The sequence below is a fragment of the Arvicanthis niloticus genome, chromosome 2 (genome assembly GCF_011762505.2).
Source record: "Arvicanthis niloticus isolate mArvNil1 chromosome 2, mArvNil1.pat.X, whole genome shotgun sequence".
NCBI lineage: Eukaryota > Metazoa > Chordata > Mammalia > Rodentia > Muridae > Arvicanthis > Arvicanthis niloticus.
This window is the reverse complement of record NC_047659.1, coordinates 65578865-65604495: the sequence shown is the minus strand read 5'-3', so window position 1 is coordinate 65604495 and position 25631 is coordinate 65578865. Positions and strand designations below refer to the sequence as shown.

Genomic DNA, 25631 nt, shown 5'->3' with positions numbered 1-25631 from the left:
TGTGAGCGAGCTGCCACCACTGTGGCTATTGTTGTCGTCTTTAGTTTGTGCTCATTGTCTCATGAAAAGATAAGTTTACAACCAAATGCCTGGGCCAGGAGCACAGCATAGTGTTAGAGCACTTGTCTACTATACACAAGGCTCAGGTTCAGTACTCGGCACTGCAGATGAATGGCTGGCTGGATGGCTGGATGGCTGGATGGCTGGATGGCTGGATGGCTGGATTGTGGGTGGGTGGATGGATGGATAGATGGATGGTGGGTGGGTGGGTGGATGGATGGATGGATGGATGGTGGGTGGGTGGATGGATGGTGGATGGATGGATGGTGGGTGGGTAGATTGGTGGTGGGTGGATGGATGGTGGGTGGGTAGATGGATGGTGGGTGGATGGATGGTAGGTGGATGGATGGATGGAAAAAATGGATTAATGACATCATGTGATCTTCAAGCCCCTACTCTCCATCCCTTTATTCCACCTTGGGGTTCAAGAAGCAACCCCTTCATCTCTCCATGAGATGAGTGACAAGCTTTTGTCCTGACTGACAAGGTCACCCTCAGGGTCTGTCTCTAATGGTCAGGAGACCTCCAGTCCAGGCTTGGGCAAGGGGCCGTGGGCAGAACCCAGACAAGGCTTCAGAAACCCAGTGATTACCCCCTAGAGCAGGACCCACATCAAAGCTACTCTCAGAGGGGCGAGGCCTCTAGATAAATGAAAGATTAAAAAAGACTTGGTCTCCACAGGCCACAGGGAGAGGCAGCCCACAAGTGGCCACAGAGGGGAGGCTCTGACAGCCCTGGCTGTACCCATCATGGAGAGCAAGAGTGAGGTATCCAGAATCCAGAAAAGGGGAACAGAGAAGAGGTGACTTGAGTGGACATGGACTCCCATTATTTTATGTCTGCCTTTTCTTCCAGTCCAGAGCTACTCCTTAACCCTTTCCCAGTCAGGAAGCAGCCAGGAGGCTCAGTGGCCAGACCCTGGGTTACTCTTGCAGAGATCTTATTTCGTCATTGCGTTTGGTCATTGGGGTTTGTGCCCTCCAGCACGGGAGCCTGTAATGAGGAACTCCTGGCCCCAGCCTTCCTCCTCAGGGAAGGTCTGTAATTAGCGCAGGAGGCCAGGCTGGGGAAGCTCAGACAATGTCATTTGAACCAGGATGAGACAGGGCTCAATTGCTAGTCTGCACTTTTTTTCTTCCTGGTGCCATTTCATATACAAAACTCTAGCAAGGTTAACCCTTTCCTGGTTGGGGCTTGGTGCTGAGATTTCAGCTTGGTGTACCATCTATTCTTAGGCTTAGTCCGTGCTACCCTTGATGTCCCTACACTCCCATGGGGACTTCCCAAATATCTACCATCAATCTTGCAAGCCTTCACTAAGCTGAAAGATAAGTCTCTCCTCCAGCAAGGAAAGTCCAATCCCAATCGGTAGAAGATGCATGCCAGAACCCACTGGCAAATGATCCAGTGCAGGAGAGAACAAATCAAATAGTGAAGACCATTGTATGCAAGGAGGAGAGCTGCATAGAAGCCACGTGTGCAGGATGCCCCCATGGAGGAAAGGACGAGGTAAATGCATCCTATAGGAGTCATCTTCCTAGGACAGAGTTCACTGCAACCGGGGTAGGATGCTGAAATCCCAGGGAGAGGAGAGGTGAGAGAGGCCTGCCCTGGCAGAGCTAGATAGGAGTATCTTCCTGACAAGAAGGCAAGCGCTGCTTCCCCAGGAGTACCACTTCCCTGTCATGTCGCTGAGGCACTTGCTCCCACCACTACACCTCTTCTCACTGTAGACTCCATCCTGTCTGGGATCCCCTGGAACGTGGACAACTATGGTGTCTCCTCATCGATGCTCTTGGGAGCATAGGTATTTCATCGGTACACAAGAGGTGCTCAGTTTACACTCATGCGAACTGAGGCTGTCGCTCAGTGGTCAGAGGGCTTACCTGTCATGTACAGAGCCCGACGTTTTATCTCAGCACCACATGAATCAGGTGGCACATGCATGTAATATAAGCACTCAGGAGATACAGATAGGGGGTCATCCTTGGCTAAATAGGGAATTTGGGGCCAGCATAGGCTACATGAGACTTTGCCTTTAAAAAAAAGAAAAAGAAAAAGGTATTCATTAAATAAAGTCCAGCCTCAATAAAAGAATATACTTCTACAACTTTTCCCAGAAAGGATTCAGATTGTAGCACCAGGACCTTGAAAAACACATGAAAACCTGCCCGACAGATAAGGAGTTTTTAGAAATCACATACGACAAGGCCAAAATACCAACTGTATGTGTGTGTGCATGCGCATTATATGTGTGTGTTATATGTGTGCATGTGTGTGCATTAGATGTGTGTGCATGCGCGTTGTGTGTGTGTGTGTGTGTGCTTGCGCATGTGTAAACAGAGTCTACAGACCAGGGAACAATTCTTCTAGACATCTGAAAAAATGCTTAGCTCTCAAGAGAAGTGTAAATTTAAAGTGTGCTGGTCAGGTTAGTAAAACGGCACAGTGAATAAACGCACTTTGTCATGCAGACCTGAGAACCTGACTTTAGTCCTCAGCTCTCACAATGGAGGGAGAGAACTAACTCCAGAGGGTCGTCCTCTGACCTCCATGTATACCATGGCACTCGGCACCCATATTCACACACACACACACACACACACACAAAGTCACACACACACTCATTCTCACATATTCACACACACACACAATCACACACATGACCACCACCACCAACAACAACAATAATAGCAAATGAAATTCTAAATAATTTAAATCACTAGTTCATTTCTTAAGTGTCTGGGTATTTTCCTGACTAGTCCCAAAGAGACCATGTGGGTGCTGGGAATTGAATCCAGGTCTTCTGGGAAAGCAGCCAGTATGCTTAAGCACTGGTCCATCTCTCCAACTCCCAAATAAAATGGTTTTTTAAGAATCACACTGAAGCCAGGTGTGGTGGAACATGCCTTTTAATCTCAGCACTTAGGAGGCAGAGGCAGGTGGGTCTCTGTGAGTTCAAAGCTAGTCTGGTCTACAGAGTGAAATTCTGTTTCAAAGACAAACTAAAAACCAAATAACAAAACCAAACAAAAACCAGTGGGAGGTACTTCCTAATCTGGAAAAATGTAAAATTCTGATGGCTTCTGTTTGAGAGACTAGATAAACAGGCAACTCCATCCATTGCCCGTGGGGTGTGAACAGCAGATTAGGGGACCTGATGTCCAGGCGCAGCTTTCAATCTATATGTGCAAGTTCCCTTTAATTCGGCCATTTGGCTTCTGGAAATACATCCTATGAACAAGCAGGACTCAAACAAGTCTATTACTACAGCATTATTTCTTAAAATGAAAAACTGGAAACTACCCAAATGTGCATCTGCCGGGACCAGGTAAGTACACTGTGGTACCGTCACACAATGGGTGGCTGGACAGCAAATGAGGGGAGGAATGAGGAAGTTCTCTGTGTGCTAACACAGGAAGATCTGCAGGACAGATTAAGGAAAAATAGCAAACCTGCAATGTGGATAACACAGGGGGTGGGGAGTCAGGGGGTCCACATGCGTCTACACCTTCACATGTACAACAATGAATGAGACCTAAGAAAGTCGTAAAACTGAGTATGTCTTAGTGGGCGGCTGAGACCGTTGATATAAGATGTAGGATACAGACATGGTTGGGTCACATTTCAATTCCCTCTCTATGTCTGAATTATCTCAACTTGTTTATCTGCTCAACAAAATGTAAAAGGCAGCCAGGCTTGAAGGTACACACCTTTAATCCTGGCACTTAGTAGGCAAAGGCAGGCAGATCTCTGAGAATTCGAGGCCAGCCTGGTCTATGTATTGAGTTCCAGGCCAGCCTGAAGTACATAATGAGAGCCTGTTTCAAAACAAGACAAAAACCAAATCAAAACAACATTTAAAAGACAATAGAACAAAATACAATACCCCAAACAGACTAGAGTTCTGTCTGTTCCACCTCATGTGGTTGCCTGTGTGTGGTTTTCCCTCCCTTGTTCCGTTAAGTTTCCTGGAGACCCTAGATTCCAGTAAGTGGCACACTCAAAAGCACAGACTAGGAAATCAGACTAAAGATGTTGTGATTTAGACAAGATGATGCATCTCTCTGAGCCTCGAGACAACAGTGTAATCTCAGTAATAGCCTGCATAGGTTGTCATAAAACACAAATGAGAACACTTACCCAAACTGCTTAACCAGACCCTAGAACACGATGAATCCACACTGGGTAATGTACCCACCTCCACGTTCAAGTTTCTTGCACTGCTGTTGTTGGATTGCTGGTGTTCATCTTATTGATTACAGGAGCTCCTTATTAATCCAGGAGATTGAGGCACATATTGTACATTGGGAGAGCACCAGAAGGAAACAGGGCCACAGTAAAGGGAGGTTTACAAAAACCACTTCTTATAACAAAGAATTAAAAACTCCGCACCATGCTTGCTGATGTCTGACGGCATTCTGTACTGAAGACCTGAGGCTCACCAGGACAGTTCCCCCAGAAGCCATTGCTCACTGATACTGAGTCTCTGCATTGTCCCTGGGACGATCAGAGATTGACATTCTCAGCGGTGCACCAAGCTCCTTCAGATAACTGCCACTCACATCTGCTCTGGAAGGGTTCTCTCCTTGTCTTTTCTTAGAGTCCTCAGGCTGTGGGCTGCCTCATGAACCCAGTTCCTATGAGAAAGAAACTGGTTGGGCATGGTGGTACATGCATATGATCCTAGTACTTAGGTGGCTGAGGCAGGAGAATGGTGGCTTTGAGACCATTCTCAACGTCCCATGTGTATGTACATTGAGGTGACTTCAGCTACATAGATATCTACACCTGCATCTATATCTATCTATATTGGATGTTTGTTTGTTTGTTTGTTTGTTTTTGAGACAAGGTTTCACTATGTGGCCCTAGCTGTCCTGAAACTCAGTATGTAGACCAGGCTGGCCTTGAACTCACGGAGGTTCACAGGCCTGCCTCAGCTTCCTGAGTGCTGGAATTAAAGCCAGTATGCCTGGATCACAGCTACATATTTTTAAATAGACAGACAGACCGACAGACAGACAGGAGAGACAGACAGAGCAACAGAGAGAGAGAGATGTGTGTGTGTGTGTGGGGGGGGGTGCATTCCCATTTCATAAGCACATGGAAGGCCTCCCTGGGGAGCCCCAGTCCTCTTCCAGCCAGAAAGAGGCTCCAGGTAGGTGGGCCTAACAGGATAGATCAAGATTGAGTTTCAGAATGCACACATGGGCACCTCACCTTGATCTTTGAACACATGTTGCTTTCTTGCCACACAGTCATAGACAAATGCATTCATTCCACCCATTTTCCCTAAGGAATTGGTGCTCTCAGTTCTGAGTTTTCATAAACATCTGAAAAATATATTTACTTTTTAGATGCTGCTGCTGCTGCTGCTAGTGGTGGTGGTGGTGGTGGTGGTAGTTGTTTCAGCATTTTAAAGACAGGGTCCCATGTTGCCCAGCCTGGCTTCAGACTCACTACATAGCCAAGGCTGGTTTTGAACTACTGGTCCTCCCGAGAGCTCAGATCACACTTACCTGACTTTGGAATATACATTTCCTTTTATGGTGATCTACATCTGCCAAGGTCTTGGGCCCCTCCCAGCACTCCAGGAAGACCCCTGATTACCTGTACTTGGTCCAGTACCAGAGGCTATTAACGCAGTGGGAAAATGACATTAAGATCAAATTTCCAACTCTCTTATTTAATATCTGGGTGGCCTTGGACAAATATAATCTTACTAAGCCTCACTTTCTTTATGAAGTAAAAACAATTGTTCCTCTCTGTCTCATTGCTAAAGACCTCGGACAAGTGCTGAAGGCAATGGAATCTGATGGATCGTGTTGGTGTTTAAAAGATTTATTTTTATTATTTTTTATTATTCCTATGTGGGGTTGGATATGTATCTGTGTGTGCAAGTGTCCCAGGAGGCCAGAAGAGGCCATGGTAGAGCCTGGAACTGGAGCTACAGGCAGACTTGAGCTGCCCTCTACGGGTCCTCTGCAAGAGCATACATACGCTGAGCTGTCTTTCCGCCTCAGGTGGTTTTTAATAGAAAATAATATGGAAAAGAGGAGATAACAGTGTAAGACCAAGCCAGAGCCCAGCCTATAACGTGCACTTGCTTGAGATTCCATTACACAAGGTGGATCTCAGCAAATTCAGCCCCAAGCTTCCACAAAACCAAGTCAAAAGGGAAGGAGACATGAGGTGTTTCAAAACCCATTTAATTTAACATAGACCCAGAGCTCAGTCGAAGAAGAAGAAGAAGAAGAAGAAGAAGAAGAAGAAGAAGAAGAAGAAGAAGAAGAAGAAGAAGAAGAAGAAGAAAACTTGCTCTCTTAAGTTCAGATAAGTTGAAAGGTAGGATGAATGTTTCCTCTGAGGGTGGAGGGGGCACCCTCAGAGGAGTGCAAGCCATCTTCTATGTTCTTTACGAGTTAAAGTGCTTGACAGTGACCATCAGAGTGGCTGGCGTACAAGAAGTGCTAATATGGACCTATTCATTTCTTCTTTCCTCCCTCTTTCCTTCTGCTGAGTCATCTATATCTCCCTAGAGCAGTGGTTCTTAGCCTTTCTAATGCTGTGATTCTTTAATACAGTTCTTTATGCTGTGGTGACACCCCTCCCCCATCACAAAATTATTTGTGCTACTACTTCATAATTGTAATTTTGCTACTGTTATGCATCATAATGTAAATATCTGTGTTTTCCAATGGTCTTGGGGACCTTTGTGAAAGAGCCATTCAGTCCCCCAAATGGGTCATGACTCACAGGTTGAGAACCGTGGCTCTTAAAGAATTTCTGAGAGATCTTACAGGCAAATAAGGATTCTATTACCCGTTGTTCAGCCAGACCATCTCCTCTGGGCTGGTTCCATGTTATCACCTGTGATTCTATGTTGGAAATCCTTGTAAACTTAGCTGTCCCCTGATCTTAGGTCTCAAGAAGCCCCCCGCCCACCTACCAGCCACCTAGGCTTAGTCTCCACCTCCGTACAGACATAAACCCCAGGAGCTCTGAAGTTGCGGCTTCCTCTCATTCCCTACATAGCTCCAGGCTGCTCCCTCCGACCACCACATTCATGGAGCCCAGCCACGTGCAAAAGCACAATTAATATTCCACTCAGTCTCCCCAACCCTGCTGCATGCTGGGAGAAGATGGAAACCAGATCTGCAGCTGCACACGCTGGCAGGAGCATGTGTGCAGAGGTGAGAGCTGGTGCTTTCTCCTTCCTAGACATGCACACACATGAGTGCTTACACACACACTCACACATAGATACACATAGATACACACACACAGACACACACAGAGAGAGACACACACAGATACACATACACACAGAGATGCACACAGGCACACACACACAGACACACACACAGACACATTCACACACAGATACACATAGACACACACAGAGATGCCCATAGGCACAGACGCACACAGGCACATACACACACACAGACATACACAGGCACACACATAGACACACACACAAAGACATATACACAGGCACAGACACACATACAGGCACAGACACACACACAGACACACACTGGCACACACACACAGACATACACAGGTACACACACAGAGATATACACACACAGAGAGACACACACACAGACACACACACAGACATACACACAGACACACACAGGCACACACACACAGATATACACACAGGCACAGACACACACACAGAGACATACACACACAGACACACACATAGGCACAGACAAACACAGACATACACACAAAGACATACACAGGCAAAGACACACACAAACACATACATACACATACACACACACAAAGACATATACACAGGCACAGAGACACAGACACACACAGGCACGGACACACACAGACACACACAGGCACGGACACACACAGACACACACACAGGCACACACACACACACACACACACAGATACACACACAGGCACATATACATGCACACACAAAGACAGACACAAAGATACACATACAGAGAGATACACACACAGACACACACACAGATACACACACAGAGACACACACATACAGAGAGACATGTGTTCACACATGTTGTTAGCACACAATCGGTATAAGTCCCTCACAGCCTAGGGCCACACCTTTCTGACCACCGCTATTTACACATGTGTACACATGGCAGCATCCATGTGTGCACCATAGGCTGCATGCTAGCTTTCAGATCATCACAGCACATAGGACCCTTTGAACACAGAGTCATATTTGTACTCTGAAGAGAGGGAGGCCAAGTTAGCATTGCCTCAGTCAAGGTGGGGGAACCAGGATCATCCTGTGTTATACAGGAACTTTGCAGGGAGACTATGGCAAGAGCTGGCTTCACCTTCCCTGCCCACGATCCCTGTTGTGGTGACTCTGATCAGGCTAAGATTTTAGTGAAGCCTTTGGCCTGAAAGCCTGAGACTGTTTCTCCATAATAAGCCACTTCAGTCTCACCAAAGGTTGGGGAAACTGAGGCCTGGTCAGCGCTACAGCTCACAGGAAAAGGCAAGCCTCCAACTTTCTTAACTCTTGCATTTCCTCTTAAGCCCACAGTTATTGCTCTGCCAGCCCTGGGTGGGGCAGGATTTCAGGGGAGTGTCCCTTATGGAACAGGAGGAAATAACTGGCTCTGTTGACTTTTCTCTCCACAATTTAGACTTAAAGAGAGTAAGGAGACAGGAAGAACCAGGAGGCCCGAGTGGATGCCCTTGAGAGATGGAGCAGAATGGTGTCGGCTATGCAAGCATCTAGGAGAGTGAGTGAGTGCAGGTGATTCCAGGCAGTGCAGAGGACTGTGAATTTAGAGCTGGAGACCAAAGAGGAAGCGGGTGGAGCTGTTCCCCAGGCAGTCCAGCAGACAGAGGGCCAAGGGGGCGGGCCTGCCTCCAGTCCAGGACAGTAGTGCAGAAATCCAGGGAAAAAAAGTGAAACCGGTTACCAGGAAAGGGCACTGGACCGGAGGCAAATGTTTTCTTAGTTCTCAAAGAACTGCAGTCTTCAGAGAATTTAAAGAGGAGAACAGATCTATCTTTAAAGTCATTTAAAGGGAGAGTACCTGTGACTCACCGGCTGCCCAAGATGCTAGAAGAATCTTCTCTAAACCTCAGCCTTTCCCCAGTGAGCAAATGCAGTTCTCCTGGGATGAGTGGAAAGGTCATAGGTTAACAGTCCTAGCTCTGCAACCCAGCCATGGCCCTAGGCCCCAGTTACCTATAAAAGAAAGAAAAACAAACTCCCTGGGGCTTGGTTTCTTCATTTATAGATTAGCCATAGTGACAATATCATTTTCCTGAATCTAAGATAGCATCAGTGATATGAAACACCATTACCTTTAATACATAGCAGGGGCATCTACTGTCCACTGAACTGTAACATCATCAGTTACACACTTGACTTCAGTGGTGTTGACATGTGTGCAAAGAAGCAGGCAAGGCAGAGTCAGAAAAGCCCAGAACTTGTCTTGCAAGGCTGTCTCAAGAATTGAACCAAATAACACAGCTAAGATACTTAGTGCAGGGCACAAAGCAAGACCTCAGTAAATGTCAGGGACATGCATAGGTCAGGGTGGAGAGAGAGCAAGACACAAGCCAAGGGGGTGGAGAAGGAGACAGTAAGATGAGTGACAGCCAGAGTTAGAAGCCACCCTCTTTTCCTGGCAGGGTGCCACTCCAAAGATCCAAGTTAAGCCCCACAAGGGAGACAGAGAAAAAACAGTCAAGCAACCGATTCTAGGGAACCACAGAGAACAAAGGGGCCCCATCTGTACCCCGGAAGTCAGTCTGATCTCCAGGATGAATATGTTTTCATTCCCCAGAAGTTCCTGCTCAAGTGTGCCAAAACGTTTTTCCTTTATGACGCAGGCAAACAAGGCAGGTTTACTTTGGGTGACCTTCCCACTACCACCCGGGACCAGCCACAAGAAACACCCACCTTTCTCCCTCCAGGTAGCTCCTGGTAGGAGGGTAGAAAACCTGAGTACCTGGTCATCTGAGGACCAGGCTTGGCCTAGCGCTCTGGGTTCCCAACTCCCCATTTAGAAGGTATTTGTCAAAGAATGACCCTAGGAGGGTCACTGCCTCATCCCTATCTTACACATGTAGAACCTGAGGCTTAGAGAAGGGTAGTGACACACCAAAGTATCTGTATGACCACACACTACACACACTTACATCCCACAATGCATTGCATCCCAACAAGCGCCTCTCTCTCCATCTGACCTTCAGGCCCAGGACAGACAAGAGGCTTATCTTTGCCCTTTTCCTCCAGTGTGTCACTGTCACTAACAGTGTAGAGATGTCATTATGCAGGAGGCTTTTCTTCACAGCTGGAGCCACTGCCACAGAGCAGCAGCCATGTGTGTCACCAGGCCCCTTTGCAGGAGGAGCTGAGCTCAGTGGGAACAAGCTCACCTAGCACTCACAAAGCCCTGGGGTCTACCCAGGATAAAAGGGGTGTTTCTGACCACCTCTTCACTGGACTGGGGAAGGGGGGGAGAGGAGAAGGGCTTTTATCAGAACAGGAGTAGTCCTTACTAGTGTTTTCATAGACTACAGCCTCTGCCTCTGTGTAATGAGAACAAGCTGGTGTTCACATTGGGCCCCACATTCCTTACTACCATGGCACATCCCACTGCCCCATCCCATCAAGCCTTTCTTTCTCTGCCGCACCCTGTTCTCCCATTGCCTGGAATACTTTTCCCTCCATTTTGCCCCTGGATAACCTAAACTCATGATTTGACTCTGAGCTTACACTGCTCAAAGAGGCCTTCCTTACCCATATGGTCATGTCAGACTTTTTTATTTCTTCATAGCTCTTTGTGATGTCTTTTGAGAACCCACCCCCAACTAATCTCAAATACTAAACTAGGGGATGTTAGAAACAGGCCCTTGGTGGTATCACTTATGTGAGCGTAAGTGGCCAGGCATCCTTATCTTGGCTGGACTCTGCCATTCCGTTTATTCCAGGAAGTTCTGCTTATCCCTTGTTCCAGGCTCCGCTTGCCTGGTTTCTCTTCTTATCCCTCACCCCCACCCCATTGCCACCAGGATTTCTCTTGGGAAATCTTGCCTCTCAGACTCCACAGGAGGTACCGGAACTAGAAAGCCTCCCCAGGATTATTTTCAATGGTTTCCTGGGGTGTTCACCTGGATAAGAATCAGGAGACACAGGACACTTTAATCCTACTTATCCAAGACTATATAATCTTCCCCAATCACTTAAATGGTACCTGTGTCTCTAATTACAGAGAGACCTGCGGGTGGGGGGAACACTGGCACAATTTCCAGCCAACCTCAGGCAGAGGGACACTTTTGCCCCTCCTGGGAGCCCACAGGCATTCTGGCTCAGGAGCTGGGACTCCAGACACCTGCTGCCACAGACTCACCCATGAGAGACAGTCTTGTCCACTGGGACAGGGACCACTCCCCTTTTCCTGAGAGAAGGGTCAATGACTCTCCTGTTTTAATAACCCTCAATGGACCCATGATCTCACTTAATTCTATCTACTATTGTGGATAGAATTGATTTCTTTTGGGTTCAGCCTAACTCTTCAGGGTGGCACTGCTGATGAGCAAGTCTCTAGAACATCGGCCCGTGCTAGCTTCTCAGGTGCAAACTCTGGAGGAAGCCGTGGCGCCAATGGTCATGTGATAGACTAGAGGGTCCAGACCTCTGCCATCGGGGTCATGAGCTGGGAGTGTAGCAAAGCCACGTGCCTGCTCAGCAGTGCTTGGCTAGCATACAGCTTTGGTCTCAGGTGATGGTTTTCAGCAATGGCTATGGCTGAGCTGTGATGATATCTTTACTTCTTAAAGGTCCTGAGCAAAATCCTCAAGCAAGGAGGACACACTTAATCCCATGCATAACTCTGGGCAGGAAACAGTGGACCCAGCCCTCAAGGGAGCACCTTTCTGAGGCACTTTCCCTTGTTCAGGTGCTGAGAGATTGTTTATCAGCCCTTTTAAGAGATTAAGTTGTCCAAGCAGCAGGCTACTTAAGTAATGAGTCCAAGGGGCCTAGGCGTGTCAGGTGACTGGACAGCACTTTGGCTCAGCACACTCACATTCTCCAACACCCTGTTCTGAAAAATATCTAGAGACTTAATAGTTGGTGAGAGAAAGGGGGGTTCCACTCATCTCTTGCTATTCAGGCAGTACCCCTGCCTGCAGGAGAGCTGGGTTTCTGTTGTTCTGAGGGGTTTAGGAGTCCAGCAGGGTCACGGTCAACTGAGCAAGCAAGGGTTAAAAGGCATGAGATCGGTGTGAGCCCTATGCCCTGAGTGTGTGCAGGATGGTCAGTGCCCCCATCTGGGGCTTCAAGGAAGACTTCTGGGGGGGAAATGTGTGAGCTGAGAGCTTGGTGACTGAAGTATAAAGAAGCTGCAAGCCGGGAACTGACATGTGGCTCAGTTGGCAGAGAGGCAGAAGGCCCCAGATATGGTCTCCAGCACTATGTAAAACTGGGTGTGTTGCCAGGCAGCGGTGCATGACTTTAGTCCTGCACTCAGGAGGCAGAGGCAGGTGGATCTCTGTGAGTTCGAGGCCAGCCCGGTCTACAGAGGGAGTTCCAGGACAGCCAGGGCTACACAGAGAAACCCTGTCTTGAAAACCAAATAGATAGATGATAAATAGATAGATAAAGGTGTGTGTGTGTGTGTGTGTGTGTGTGTGTGTGTGTGTGTGTGTGTGTGTTTGTAAACACACACACACCATGCAGGAAGATATTTTGAATCTGAAAGAACAGCAGGCTCTCTTAGCCTTTTTGAGTCATCTCTCCAGACCCAGGGAGGATAGCCTGAAACAGAATTCCCTGACTTTGGTCTGGTTCAGGGTTTAGAACCAAACTGGAGAAAGCCCGACATGATGGTACACCTGACAGAAGCAAAGGGAAAACTGTGAGTTTGAGGGTAACCTAGTCTACAGAGAGTGTTCCAGGCCAGCCAGGACTACACAGAGACCCTATTTTTAAGAAAGAAAAAGAAGGCCGGGCAGTGGTGGTGCGCTCCTTTAATCCCAGCACTTGGAGACAGAGGCAGGCGGATTTCTGAGTTCGAGGCCAGCCTGCTCTACAGAGTGAGCTCCAGGACAGCCAGGGCTACACAGAGAAACCCTGTCTCAAAAAACAACAACAACAAAAAGAAAGAAGAAGAATGGGAAGAATTTGGCGAATTTGGCTTCCTAGTCAGTCCTCAGTTTACAGAATTATGGCTGGTGAAGCCTTCACAAGCCTCCCAGGTTTCACGAAGTCTATATTTTCCAGGATAGTTTTTCTTCATCCCCTTATTTGAGCTGCGTCTACCAAGGAAGCCTAACAGACACATGTCTCTTTAAAGGAGAGGAGACGAAGGCCCAGCCACGCCCTCTACTCATTAATATTCAGGTATCGTGAATATTGATGTGGGGGCGTGGCGCCCAGGCCAGCTGGGCTAACCAACCCGGGGTTCCCGGTTTCAGACTCGGGAAAGTGACAGAAGCTGCGCGGAGGAAGAGACCCAGAGAGATCTCTGCGACTCGGCAGCCACCCATCCTCGGGGGAGCATTGAGCTCCCCCGCCCCCGGCTCCCACCCGGCCCGGGGGGCTCCTCCAGCATCGGCCCCACCCCCGGGCTCCCCATGGAAGCCTGCTGCGCCCCGGGAGGAGCAGGAGGAGGAGTCGGCTGAAAGCCCACGGTGCTTTCAGCGCCACTGCCCTAAGGCCCCCCAGCGCCCCCGACCCGCGCCACCCCCACCGCTCCTCCCCCGGGGCTCGCCGGGACCTGCCCCCCGGACCGCCTGCCCGCGCCCAGCCGCAGCCCGGTGCGGGGATCGCCGCCGCCCTGGAGTGAGGGAAGCGCAGCCCGAAGGGGTCCCCTGGAACCCGGCGCGATGGACGCCGTCTTGGAACCTTTCCCGGCCGACAGGCTGTTCCCGGGATCCAGCTTCCTGGACTTGGGGGACCTGAATGAGTCGGATTTCCTCAACAATGCGGTAAGAACGAAAGGGTCTCGGTTCCCCTTCGCACACAACTCTCACCCCTCTCCGCGGAGTGCCTGGAACCCCGCAAAGACCCGCAAGAGCCAAGGAGAGGGCTCAGCTCAGGGTCCCCTGGATGGACACGTGCTTAGGGCTTTAAGATGGGGCGACTAGTTCCCTGGACGCCCCTCTTAGACCAGGAGCCTAGAACGTAGCCTCGCAGCTAGCGCCCCACGCCACTCCTGGGGACTCAATCCAAGAACACGTTAGCCTCTGGCTTCTAGGGGAAGGGGACAAGGAAGCGACAGAGGCCTCCGAATCTCGGACATGAATGAACTAACGAGACACCAATCCCCACCCCACACCCCACAGCCCGCGCGCGGCATAGTCGGCCATAGTCTTCCATCCGCCCTCCACCCACCCCAAGGTTCTGGGACCAGATTGAGCTCAAAGTAAAGGAGCTCTTTCCTGCGCCCTCTTTAGGGCCTCGGTGGCTCTGAGGCTGTATCTCCGCCTGGGGGCGCACAGCAGAGGAGCTTTCCCAGGCCAGAGGCCCGAAGTTTCTAGGGGATCAGAGGCAGACCCAGATGCCGAGCCAGACCTAGAAACCGAGGACCACTGCCCTGGCCTCCGGATGGCGTGAGGCCCAGGGCCTTCTGGGAAGGCAACGGAGGGTGGTGGGTCAGGGAAGCACCGGGTGACTTTCAGAAGACCTTTTTTTTCCTATCAATATGTCTCTTGGCCACTGTGCTTCCTGTCCCTAAGTTCCCTGTGGGTCTGTTAACTTTGTCTCTTCCTGTGGCTTCATGATTGCTCCTGGCTATGAAGTTGTCTTTCTTCTCTTTCTTTTCCCCTTCTTTTCTAAGGAAACGTGGCTCTCTCTTCCTTCCTTTCTCTCTCTCTTTCACTCAGGCTCAGCCCTAAAGACTTGATGGAGGAGCATGGCTGACAGACACACACAGAGGTATACAGTCACACACACACACACACACACACGGGGGGGGGATGGAGAGAGGAGAGAGAGAGAGACAGAGACAGAGAGAGACAGAGAGACAGAGAGAGAGACAGAGAGAGAGAGACAGAGAGACGCCACCATGGAATGAACCACAGCTGTACACCCCTCCACCCCACACTTACCAGAAACCAAGCACATGGGGTCCCCACCTGTTCATCTCTACCTCTTGCACTAACAAAACTTTAGCAGGCAAAGGCCAAGTCCTTGAAGGACTTAGATGTCCTTCATTGAGTGTCCCAAGCAACTTGATTCATGTCATCATAAGTCAGGTGACATATCTCCTAGGCATTCTCAAGCAGTATATCCCAGTCTTGCTGTCTGAGGGAGGTTGTTCAAGTCTTAGTCTTCTACATCAGGTTGAAGGAACTAGGAGCAATGCTTGTCTCAGGAGAAGTGGCAACTGTGGCCTCATGCTGCCTGTCTTTCTTCCCCCTTAGACCTCCATTTCCTGATCTGTAAAATGGGGGAAAACTGGGCCAATGCTTCCTAAGGATGGTTCTAGATGTTTCCCAGGAGTAAAACAACAGCTTTTGGAGAGACCACATAGCCCTCTTGGTGCAGGTAAAAGATTCTGCTCAGAGGGAAAGAGGTTTGTTGGAGCCCAGTCTCCTTGGAGTCCAAGGGGGACAGTGCAACCTTTCTGCAGACTTCACATAGCTGGGGACCAGCTGAGCTGGGTTTTCTTCTCAATGAACTCTGCAGCCTGCTCTGCTCTGCAGCTGCTCCTCTGGACCTTGCTCCAATGCAGGAAAGAAGCCCTGATACGCAGTGGGACACCAGGAGGGAATGCCCACCTGGGGCCCTCTGGCCCTCATCTGGACCAGGGTTGGATAGTCGTGGGGAAGGGATTTCTAGGAGGAGAGGGCTCCTCTCCAGGCCAGAACATGGAAATTCTCTATCTGGCTGCGCTTCTGCCACCGGCTAATGGAGCTGTTCACTTAGACTTGTGTTCTTCAGGGCTTTGATTTCCTTATCTGTAATAGGAGGACATCTTTCCCTGTAGCATTATTGTAAGGATTTGATTAGAAGATTAACATAAAGATGATGTAGATTAAGGCCTGCTGAGTAAGAGACCTGACTTCTTCTAAGCACTGAATGCAGGAGACAGAAACACTCAGCAGGGAGTTGATGAGTGACTTAGAGTGAGTCCCATTTTTTCCCTGGGTCTTCTATTTCCAGAGAGAGGGGTTCCGGGGATAAGGATGGGAAGGATGTGTCTACATGGAAGATGGAAAGTTGTGTCTTCACTGTCCTTTAAATCCCCAGTGTTGGCCATTAAAGCTACCTGGGTACTCCATGCACCCCTGTTGCACTAAAAGCAAAAAAGAAAAGCCAGTTGCTCCTGACTGCAGCTGAGAAGACTTACACTCCCTTTGCTGGAGACAGGGACAGAACACACCATCTAGCAGGCATGCCTGCAGGTAGCTAATGCTGGCGTTGCCTTCTTCCTATTATCCAGATGATGCCTATGCAACTTTAGAGGCCCCCTTAGAACAGAACAGCGGTCCTTCTTCCCAGAGGTGCAGGGCTTCTCCTCCAGCCTCTCTGCCCTCCCACAGCTCCTAAGTGACTGTTCTTCAGCTTTCTTGCATTATTACCCTATGGTCCTTTCAGCCCTGTGCGTGCAAGAAAGTCTGGCCTCAGATAACTGGCATGGAATAACAGGAGGGGGGGTCTGTGCGTGTCTTATCTCTCCCCTCTGGCCAGGAGAAAGGGATATCTCTGGTTTCTCTCCAGGGAACTGACTCAGGATTCCAGAGAAACCCCAGCTGGGAGGTGTGGAGAGGAGGAAGAGGGGGAGCAGGGAGGGGGGTTCTGTTGTCTCAGAGGGGAGCAGCAGGAAGTTGCAAGGATGTTTGCTCAACACACCCATGTACCTCTCAGCAGCTGGGAAGGCTAGGTGTGGGGGTAAGGGGACCCCAGGACCAGCCCAGAGGAGGGGCTTGGAGGACAGTAAGGCTTACCACTGCCCCCAGACTCCCAGCCTGACTTCTGCACCAATGCTGAGATGGAAAGCCAACAGACCCCCATCCCAGCCTTTAGAGGATTTGAGGAGATTAGAGAAGTATGTGTGTTTGGATGTGCCTCCGTGGGTGGGCTTATCTGCAGCCCTCAACAGTGTGTGTGTGTGTGTGTGTGTGTGTGTGTGTGTGTGTGTGTGTGTATTCTGACCAAAAGAAGGGCTAAAGCACTATGGCCTTAGAACCCATCAAAAAAAAAAAATGAATAAAGAAAAATTCATTGGGAAATCAAAATCTCAGAGCTCTTATTCAATAGATTGGGCTCCTCAAACACTTGAGTTTGGAGTCCATGGTTTGCTTATTTTTACTTTTTTTCCATCCCCCACTTTTGAGGAAACAAACTTCCGAGAGCTGGGACTTCAGCTGCCTCCTTTATCCCAGTGCCCGACAGAGCTCCGTACAAGATGTAGGTCAACCATTGACAGATGCATAATGAATGAATGAGGTCCAGGTCAGACCAGCTTTTTAAAATGTGGCTGTGTTATGTGGTGGGGGTGTGCAGGTGTGTGCTCAGGTGTGTGGGCTGAGAGGACTGCCTCCTCAGAACCACCACCTTCCTCTTGAGACTGTCCCTCACTGGCCTGGAGCTCACTAACTAGGCTAGAGTGGCCAGCCTGCCCCAGGAATCTGCCTGTCTCCACCTCCCCAGCACTCTGATGACACTTGTGCGCTCCTGGGTGGGTTCTAGGGATTGAACTCAGGTCCTCACGAGTATGTGGCAAAGACTTTACTGACTGAGCCATCTCCTCAGATCCCTAGCCTCTATAAGTTTTAGGGAGAAAAGTAGAGGGTGCTAAATTCACCTGCTCCCACCCATCAGAGTCCTGCAGTGGGTGTTGCTTCTGAGCTTAACAGAGAACATCACCGTGGTTTCTAAAGAGTAGGCATTGCTAGAGACATTGCCATAATCTGCCTGAGGCCCCTTCAGTCCCTAGTCTCATACAGCCTAGAGTTGGTTGAACCATAGGGAATTTGAACCTATGGCTCTTGAGCCAGACCTTGAGCCTGCGTCTTCTTCTATTCCTTCTTTCTCATGTAGTTCCAAGTCCCTTAGACCTAAATTCGGCCTCACAGCCTCAAGTCCTCCCACTTCCGCATCGCACTCTCAGCTCAGATGCCTGGGGCCCCACTGTTTTCTGTGTCCTTCCTTTTGGTTTCTTCATGGCCTGTATCCCAGTCTGCAGCTGTTTTATTGACTTTTTATATATTTCCTCCATGAAGAAGTTCCATAAAAGCAGAGACCATATCAATTTTACAGATTGCCATAAACCCTCAGCATAGTATTGTGACGCAAAAGAGGTACCGGCCATGGTAAAATTCTACAATAATGTAAAATCTAACACACCATTTCAAAATTATGTAAAACATGGAGTTATATCTTTGTAGAGTCAGTGAGAAGGGATCCACTTCAGGCAGGTGGACCTGTAGTCGAGAACGGCAAGAGCAAACAGCAGACTGAGAGAGCCCCACAGGAGATGGGGGTGCCTGTTTCTGAGCCCCATGGGCACAGAGATCTGCCCACTTTATCTGAGACTAAGCCTTAGCATGAGGCAGACACACAGGGTTCTTCACACTACAGACGACTTTGCTCTAACCAAGGATTTACTGTATTGTAAAGAAAATTCTTTTAAGGTAAAGTAAAGCTGTTAAAAACAAAAAGAGCGAACCAGAGCTGAGTACTCAAGAGGCATGCAGGAAATTCCAGAAGGGGCCCTGGAGCCTCAAGGTCCTGACCTGACCACCCTGGGTGTGCTGGGGATGCCCACAGAAACCTCACCTGCCCCAAGCCTTCCTGCCTCTGCCAGAAAGTCTTTTTCTCATTCACTATATAGATGTCCATTCCTTTGATGGCTTGGGATTAAAGAGGCATGTTGGCAGATCCCAGGGTTGTTGCGTGAAGGAGACCCACCCAGGTCTAAACCGCTACCCACCAATAGATGAGAAACCAGGAAACAGAGAGAATGGATGCCATGCTCTGCATGGCTCCCTGGATTGACCTAACTGCAGCAGTGAAGAAATAAAGAAATGATGGGTACATGTGTCCATCTAGATACAAAAAAGCTGGGATTCAATGGCTTGGCTCCCTCATGGAGACGCTACAGTGTCCTGGAAGCTCAGTGTATTTATTATCTACAGTTGAGCGGAGAAGCAGAGTCATTGCTCACAGATAAACAAAGAGACTGGCTTATTATGTGCAGCTGAACAAGGAGGCAGAGTTATCATACACAGCTGAACCGGAGGCAGGCTTAGCTAATATTTTTGTAGGGGAGCAGTCTTCAGGCTGCAGCCGGGTGAGAGTAAGGTACAGTTTTCTGCGCACACTATCAACATTCAAGCTCTGACCTGAGGAAGGCTTTGAGGAAGGCTTTGCCATTCCTCTGAGACTCACCCGGAGAAGCCTTTGCCACTCCGTGGGGCTGAGGCATCTGAGTCCTTGTCATGGCCATACCCATGCCAACAATTCACATTCGCTTACTATACTGGACACTGGTTGACACCATGACAGAGCAGACATTTTGTAGGGCCTGGGGACAAGTTAGAGGTTTTGCAAGATTTCTCCAAAGTGACCTTGCATTCCCTTCCCTGTGTCTTCCACACCTAGTGGTGAAGGCTCTATTGAGAAACATTTCAGCAGGCAGCACCATCTCTGTCTTCTCCTGCCTGAGCATCCAACCTGAGCATCCAATCAGCATCCCGTTCCTGAGAAAAGGAGACTTAGAGAGGATCAAATCAAGAGTGCTCTGGGGAATCTGAGAGTAGAGAGAAATAGCTAGAGACTAGCTTCCCTCGCATGCTTTCTTGTTCTGGTTCAGACTTTGTTGTGTATCTGAAGGGTTTGGTCTGCATTCTCCCAGCTGCCATCCTTAGGGCCTCATGGATACCTGGAGTTTTAGATACACAGCCTGGACAGGACTCTTGTCGCCTCTCTTTATGTCTATGCTGGGTTCTGTTCTCTATAGGACCACAGAGAATTCCTCCCACTGTGTCCTCTCCACCTCCTATAATATCTATACCCAGGACCTCAGGGACCTGGCTTGCCCTTGAACCTCTCTCAAGAAACCAGTTCCAGATGTTGGAGAACAGGCTGTTCTTCTGGAAGTCTCAGCACTCTAGGGGGGCAGGATGGAGGAGGAAGATTTGGGTGGAGTTGAGTGCAGACTGAGAGCATTGCTTTGGCTGGAAGTCTGTGTAACCCCCTTGAGCAGACCTAGGGAAGCCACAGTCAGTGACAGGACCCTGAGCCAGGAGCAGGAAAAATGTGGAGGTGGGAATGTCTAGTTCAGAAGCTGGAAGGAATAGAACACAACCCAGAACCTTGACCCTCAAAGGGAGTATGTCATGGGTATTGGTTTCCCTGCAAAGTCCCAGTCCTTGATCCCTGAGAACTGGACATATCATATCATCAATGAGTTTGGCTTGACTGAATTGTGAGTGGATTTCCCTGTGGCCAGGCTCAGTCTCCTCCTCCCCCAGCTCTCCAGGGACAGAGCATTCAATGGTGCTTCCTTGGCCCTTGGCTGTTGGCCCGGAAACCATTTCACCCTTCACAAAGGGGCTGACCCATCTAAGCAGGGATGTGTGGTCCGACAGAGCAGCTGGACAGCAGCAGCTGCTCCCTCCTTCCCCTTCCAAAAGAATAACAAAAATGAAAGCAGCAGAGGCAAGAGGCAGGCCCTTAAGGCCCTCCTGGAGAGCCGGGAAGCAATTCTCAGGCAGTGACTACAGGGCTCTAGTAGCAGGAAGCCAGACTCAGCTTGCTCCTGTGGGCTCTGCTCTGCCTGGACCTCCCTCATCCCTCCGTCATCTCATTCCTCAACTTACTGTGTGATCTCAGGCAAAGCCCTTTCCCTCTCTGGGCATCAACTTCCTGACTTCCTCGTTGCAAAACTAAACTAAGGGTTCCCTGAAAGCAGAGGGTCATTCATTAATTTCAGCCATTCTCTAGTTGTAATGCTTAGGAGGTATTCATTCACAATATAGGCTGATGGAGGGATGCATGGGCGGGTGTTTGCACGAATGAATGGAGAGAAGAGTGGATGGATGGGCGGATGGGTGGATGGATGAGGAGAAGATGGAAAGAAACAAGTAAAGATTATTAGAAAGAAGAGGAATGGATGTGTGAGTGGTGGGAGGAAAAATGGGTGCGAAGAAGGGTTGGCTAGGGCAGCAGTGGAGGGGAAATAAGTCTGTAGAAGGATAATGAAGGAAAACACACTCTAAAGCTCCAAGCTCTGGTGGGCCTTCTTCTAAAAGTATTTTCGATTCATCCATTTATGTGTGCATGCATCCATTCAAGTGCTGAATCTTCACCTCAGCTGTCCACTTTATCATGATGGCCTTTGTGTGTATTGGGGGGGTGTCTGTGTGTGCACGCTATACGCATGTATCTATGCATGTTCACATTTGTGTGTGCATATATGTATGGGTATGTGTGCACATGATGTGCGTGTAGAGATCAAAGGTTGACATGGTGTGTCTCCCTCAACCTCACTCCACCTCAGTTACTGAAGCATGGTCCTTCTCTAAACCCAGAGTTCACCAGGCCACCTAGCCAAGCTAGCAAGTTTGTCTCCACCTCTGGAGTGCCAAGGTTACAGGCTGGCCACCACACCTACCTGACTCTCATGTGACTGTTAGGCCTCTCAGCTCTGGTCTTCATACTTGTTCAGCAAATGTTTTATTCACTGAGCTATCTCCCAGCCCCCATGATGACTTTTCTAATGTGAAATACTAAGAATACAGTAATGCATACCTGTGAACCCTATAGTATAATAAAAATAGCTATCTGGGAATTCACCAGACACCATTAGAAACAGACAATGCTCTAAATATCATGGTCTCAAAAACTGTATGGGTTTGAATGAGAAACAAGCGTAACTCTTGAGCCCACTCACTATAGGCAGATTCAAACCCCAAAAGCCTTCAAACTGAGGGTTGGGGATAAGGCCCAAACTATATAGACATCGGGTCCAAAACAGGTGACAGAGGGCTGGGAAGGCCTTGGGCAGCTGGACTATGTCTCCTCCTCCTCCTCCTGCTCTTCCTCCTCCTCCTCTTCTTCCTTTCCTCCTCCTCATCTTCCTCTTCCTCCTCCTCTTCCTCATCCTCCTCCTCTTCTTCTTCTTCCTCCTCCTCTTCCTCTTCTTCCTCCTCCTCCTCATCTTCCTCTTCTTCCTCCTCCTCTTCTTCCTTTCCTCCTCCTCATCTTCCTCTTCTTCCTCCTCCTCCTCTTTCCTCCTCCTCCTCTTCCTCCTCCTCCTCTTCCTCTTCCTCTTCCTCTTCCTCTTCCTCCTCCTCCTCTTCCCCTTTTCTTTCTCTCTTTTTTTCTGTTTTTTTGAAACAGAGTTTCTCTGGGTAACAGCCCTGGCTGCTCTGAAACTTGCACTGCAGACCAGGCTGACCTTGAACTTTCAGAGATCCTCCTGCCTCTGCCCCCTGAGTGCTGGGATTAAGGGTGTAGGCCACTATGCCCAACTCAGACTTCTTTTCTTCATGCTTCATGGTCAAAAGTAGAATTCTCATGAAAACTCAACTAGAATCAATCTCTCTCCCTCCCTTTGTCTCAAGTGTACATGTGTGTATGCCATGGAGCACATGTGAAAGTCTACAAGTGTGTGTGTGTGTGTGTGTGTGTGTGTGTGTGTGTGTGTGTGTCGTGGGACACATGTGAAGGTCTGCAATGTCAGGCACCCTTACTAGCTTAGCCATCTTACTGGTCCCCAACTATGAATTCTTGAAGAGGGTCTCATGCAGAGCCTGGTGCACAGTGTGCCCTCGCACAGAGCCTGTACACAGCGCCCTCTGCAGGACACAGTTGCTGCTGCTGCTTTCACTCTGATGCTGTCATAGTCTGAGAAGAAAGCTGTCAGCATTTGGCCACTGCCCTGAGGAAACAAATCTCCAGTTCTAGGTGGAGGGTTTTATATATGCACTGAGGATTGACCGCAGGGCCTCGTTCATGTTAGACAAGTGCTCTACCACTCAGCCCTCTTTTTCCTTTTTAAATTTTAAGACAAAGTCTAAGTTGCCCAGGCTTAGCTTTGAACTCACTCTGTAGTCTGGGCGGCCCTTGAATTTGTAATCCTCCTGCCTCAGCCTCCTGCTTAGTTAGGATTACAGGCCTACAACACCAGACCTGGATAGAAGCCCCTTTATTTGGGTTAAACCTCCAAACTTCCCAATCCCAGGGCTCAGAGCCCTGTGCTTCCAGGAAGCAGGAGATGAAATATGGAACATAGCCCTAGGTGTAGACTCTAGGCCTGGAACAGGGGCCTATATTTTGTACACGACCCTGTGCTAACAGGAACCTGCCTCCATTCTGTCAGCAGCCAATGATGTCACAGACACTAAAGAACAGTTTCTGGAGTCAAGACTGGGTTCAACTTTGGTTTGACCAACTGCAAGTAGCACAAAGCTGGGCAGGATTTCTCTCTGTGTGTCTCGGTCTCCTGGTTTGTAAGGCAATGGCTCTGATAATATCTATTTTATTTTCTGAAGCGAAAATGAGACCCTGAAGGTAAAGAAGCAGAGCAGGGGCTGTCACACCCGTTTGCCATTATCATTACCATCAGCTGTACTGTGAGGATGGCCACCTGGTCCCATGCTCAGCGTTTCCATTTAAAAGGAGACTTGGGTCCCACTGTGCATAGAGTTTAAGGCATGGCATTAACGAGTCGCCAGCAGCCTGCATGCTATGGTAGCACAGAAAAAAGAATTCTTGGAGCTGAATGATCTGGGCAGGCTTCCTGGAGGAAGCAGCATGTGAGAAGGTGAATCTTAGAGGATGAGAGGAGTAGGGATGAGAAGATAAAAGGTCATTTCAGGCACAGGGTATAAGCAAAGGAAGTGATGATCTTACAAGCGGGAGAGAGGGGAAGAGGGCCTGCCTCTTCTGTGGTTATCTCCAACCTTTGACCCCATTCTAGGGAGTGCAGGTTTGTGGTGGCCCCAGAAACTTTGACCTGTCTTGCTGCTAGAAGATCTAGAGTCCACTGGGCATCTTAGATCTCTGTCTGTCCGAGTGATCAGGGGCTTTCCTCAAGAGGAGGCAAAGTTTTCCCAAAGCCAAAGGTATCATGAGACAGCAGTGAGCCAGGTCCTTCTCCTCCCCACTTGTAATCACAGCCCCTCCAACCACTAATCCCTGTGACCTGGTGTGACTCCACCCCCTCCTCCCACCTCCAGGCAGAAGCAGCAGTTCCTTTGGCCCTTGTATCCTAACACCATAACCCAAGGCAGCTCCACCCTTGCACGAGGATAAGTTGTCTCTATTTAGAACTGGGGTCTCTCCCAAGCCATGCCCTGTCTCTTGGCCCAACCTCAGGACTCTAATGGGGTTCCCCTATCCCATCCAGTAACTCAGACCCCTTCAATGTTAGACAAAGCATGTCCCTTGTGAAGTCCAGGGGACTGGAAGGATCTGAATCCCATTCTTGAGCCAAGCCCAGCCTGGCACAGCACCTCCTTGGCTCTCCCAGCCCTCAGCTGGGACAAGATGCCCGAGATCTTCTCCCAGAGTGGACGCCCAGCCCTACCCTCTGCCTCCCCAAAGTCTTCACCCCTCTCTCTCTCTCTCCAGCACTGCAAATCAGTTCCACATTTGGGGTCTGGCATGCTGTATCCACTCAGAACCCTCCCCTCCCAGACTGCCTGGGCTCCCACAAGGTCAACTCAACCCACAGGGGTCTGCGGAGAAGAGAGCCCTTGCCTTTGACAACCCCTCCAGAAGACTGAGGGGCTGGATTGTGGTGAGAGGATCTGAGGGTTGCCAGGCTCTCCAGAAAAGGATGAGAAAGGGCAGGGGGTGGGGCTGAGGCCTAACCCCAGCAAGCAGATGCAGGATGAGGGTTGGGGGGGTGGTGGTGAGGGAAGCTGAGAGGTAGTTCCCAGCTCAGCACATTCCTGAGACATCTGGCTGAGCTGGAAGAGCCCCAGCTGGCCTGAGAGTTGCTCCAGTTTCTCTACTCTGATGTCAGGCAGGACCTAGTGCTTCCCCCACCCCTCGCAGAGTCCTACTGGCCTGGAGTCTATGGGCCTGAGTTCTGAGGCCCTTGCAACCTGAGTTCCAAGCACCCAGAGAGCAAAAACAATGTTGCAATAGAGAAAAGAAGGGCCCGCTGGTGAGATGGCCTAACTAGGGTGCTGGAAAGGTGCTAGTCGCTCATCTGACTGACTCAAGAGTCCTTCTTTGAGCTCAAGTTGGTCTCTTCCTTGGAAGGAACTAGAGAGAGATGCATAACACTGCACAAGGCAGCTTGCCTTGAGTGATGTGGCCCTGGACAAGTCCACTCCATCCCTGGCCCTCCATTTTCTTCACCAGCCATGGCTGACATTGAATGAGAAGCTTCTTGTTGAAAGCACTTTACCGATGCTTTCTTGTTCACTTTTCCTAGCAGCCTGGTGCTGTAGATAGAAGTGCCCCTGCTTCATAGCTGAGACAGGCTCAGAGAGGTTACCTGCCTGACACAGGCTACACAGCACAGACTGAGGTTGAACTCAGACCTGTCTGTCTCCCTGATTATAATCCCTGAGCTACGTCACTCCCACAATAATAGGAGGAGGGCCCTAAGGTGCTTCAAATCATG

The 25631-nt window shown here is 49.4% G+C and overlaps 1 protein-coding gene across 2 annotated transcripts in view; it reads left to right on the top strand.

The window, feature by feature from the left end:
- The first annotated feature begins 13490 nt into the window (after positions 1-13490).
- Creb3l1 (cAMP responsive element binding protein 3 like 1) overlaps positions 13491-25631 on the top strand; it is a 39662-nt gene continuing 27521 nt past the window's right edge. Inside the window, exon 1 of one of the 2 annotated variants that reach the window (XM_076929268.1) lies at positions 13491-14025. In XM_076929268.1, the coding sequence (XP_076785383.1) occupies positions 13924-14025 (102 nt within the window). In that variant the 5' untranslated portion in view covers positions 13491-13923. The remainder of the gene's footprint in view (positions 14026-25631) is intronic. The other variant, XM_034496570.2, reaches the window with a different exon arrangement.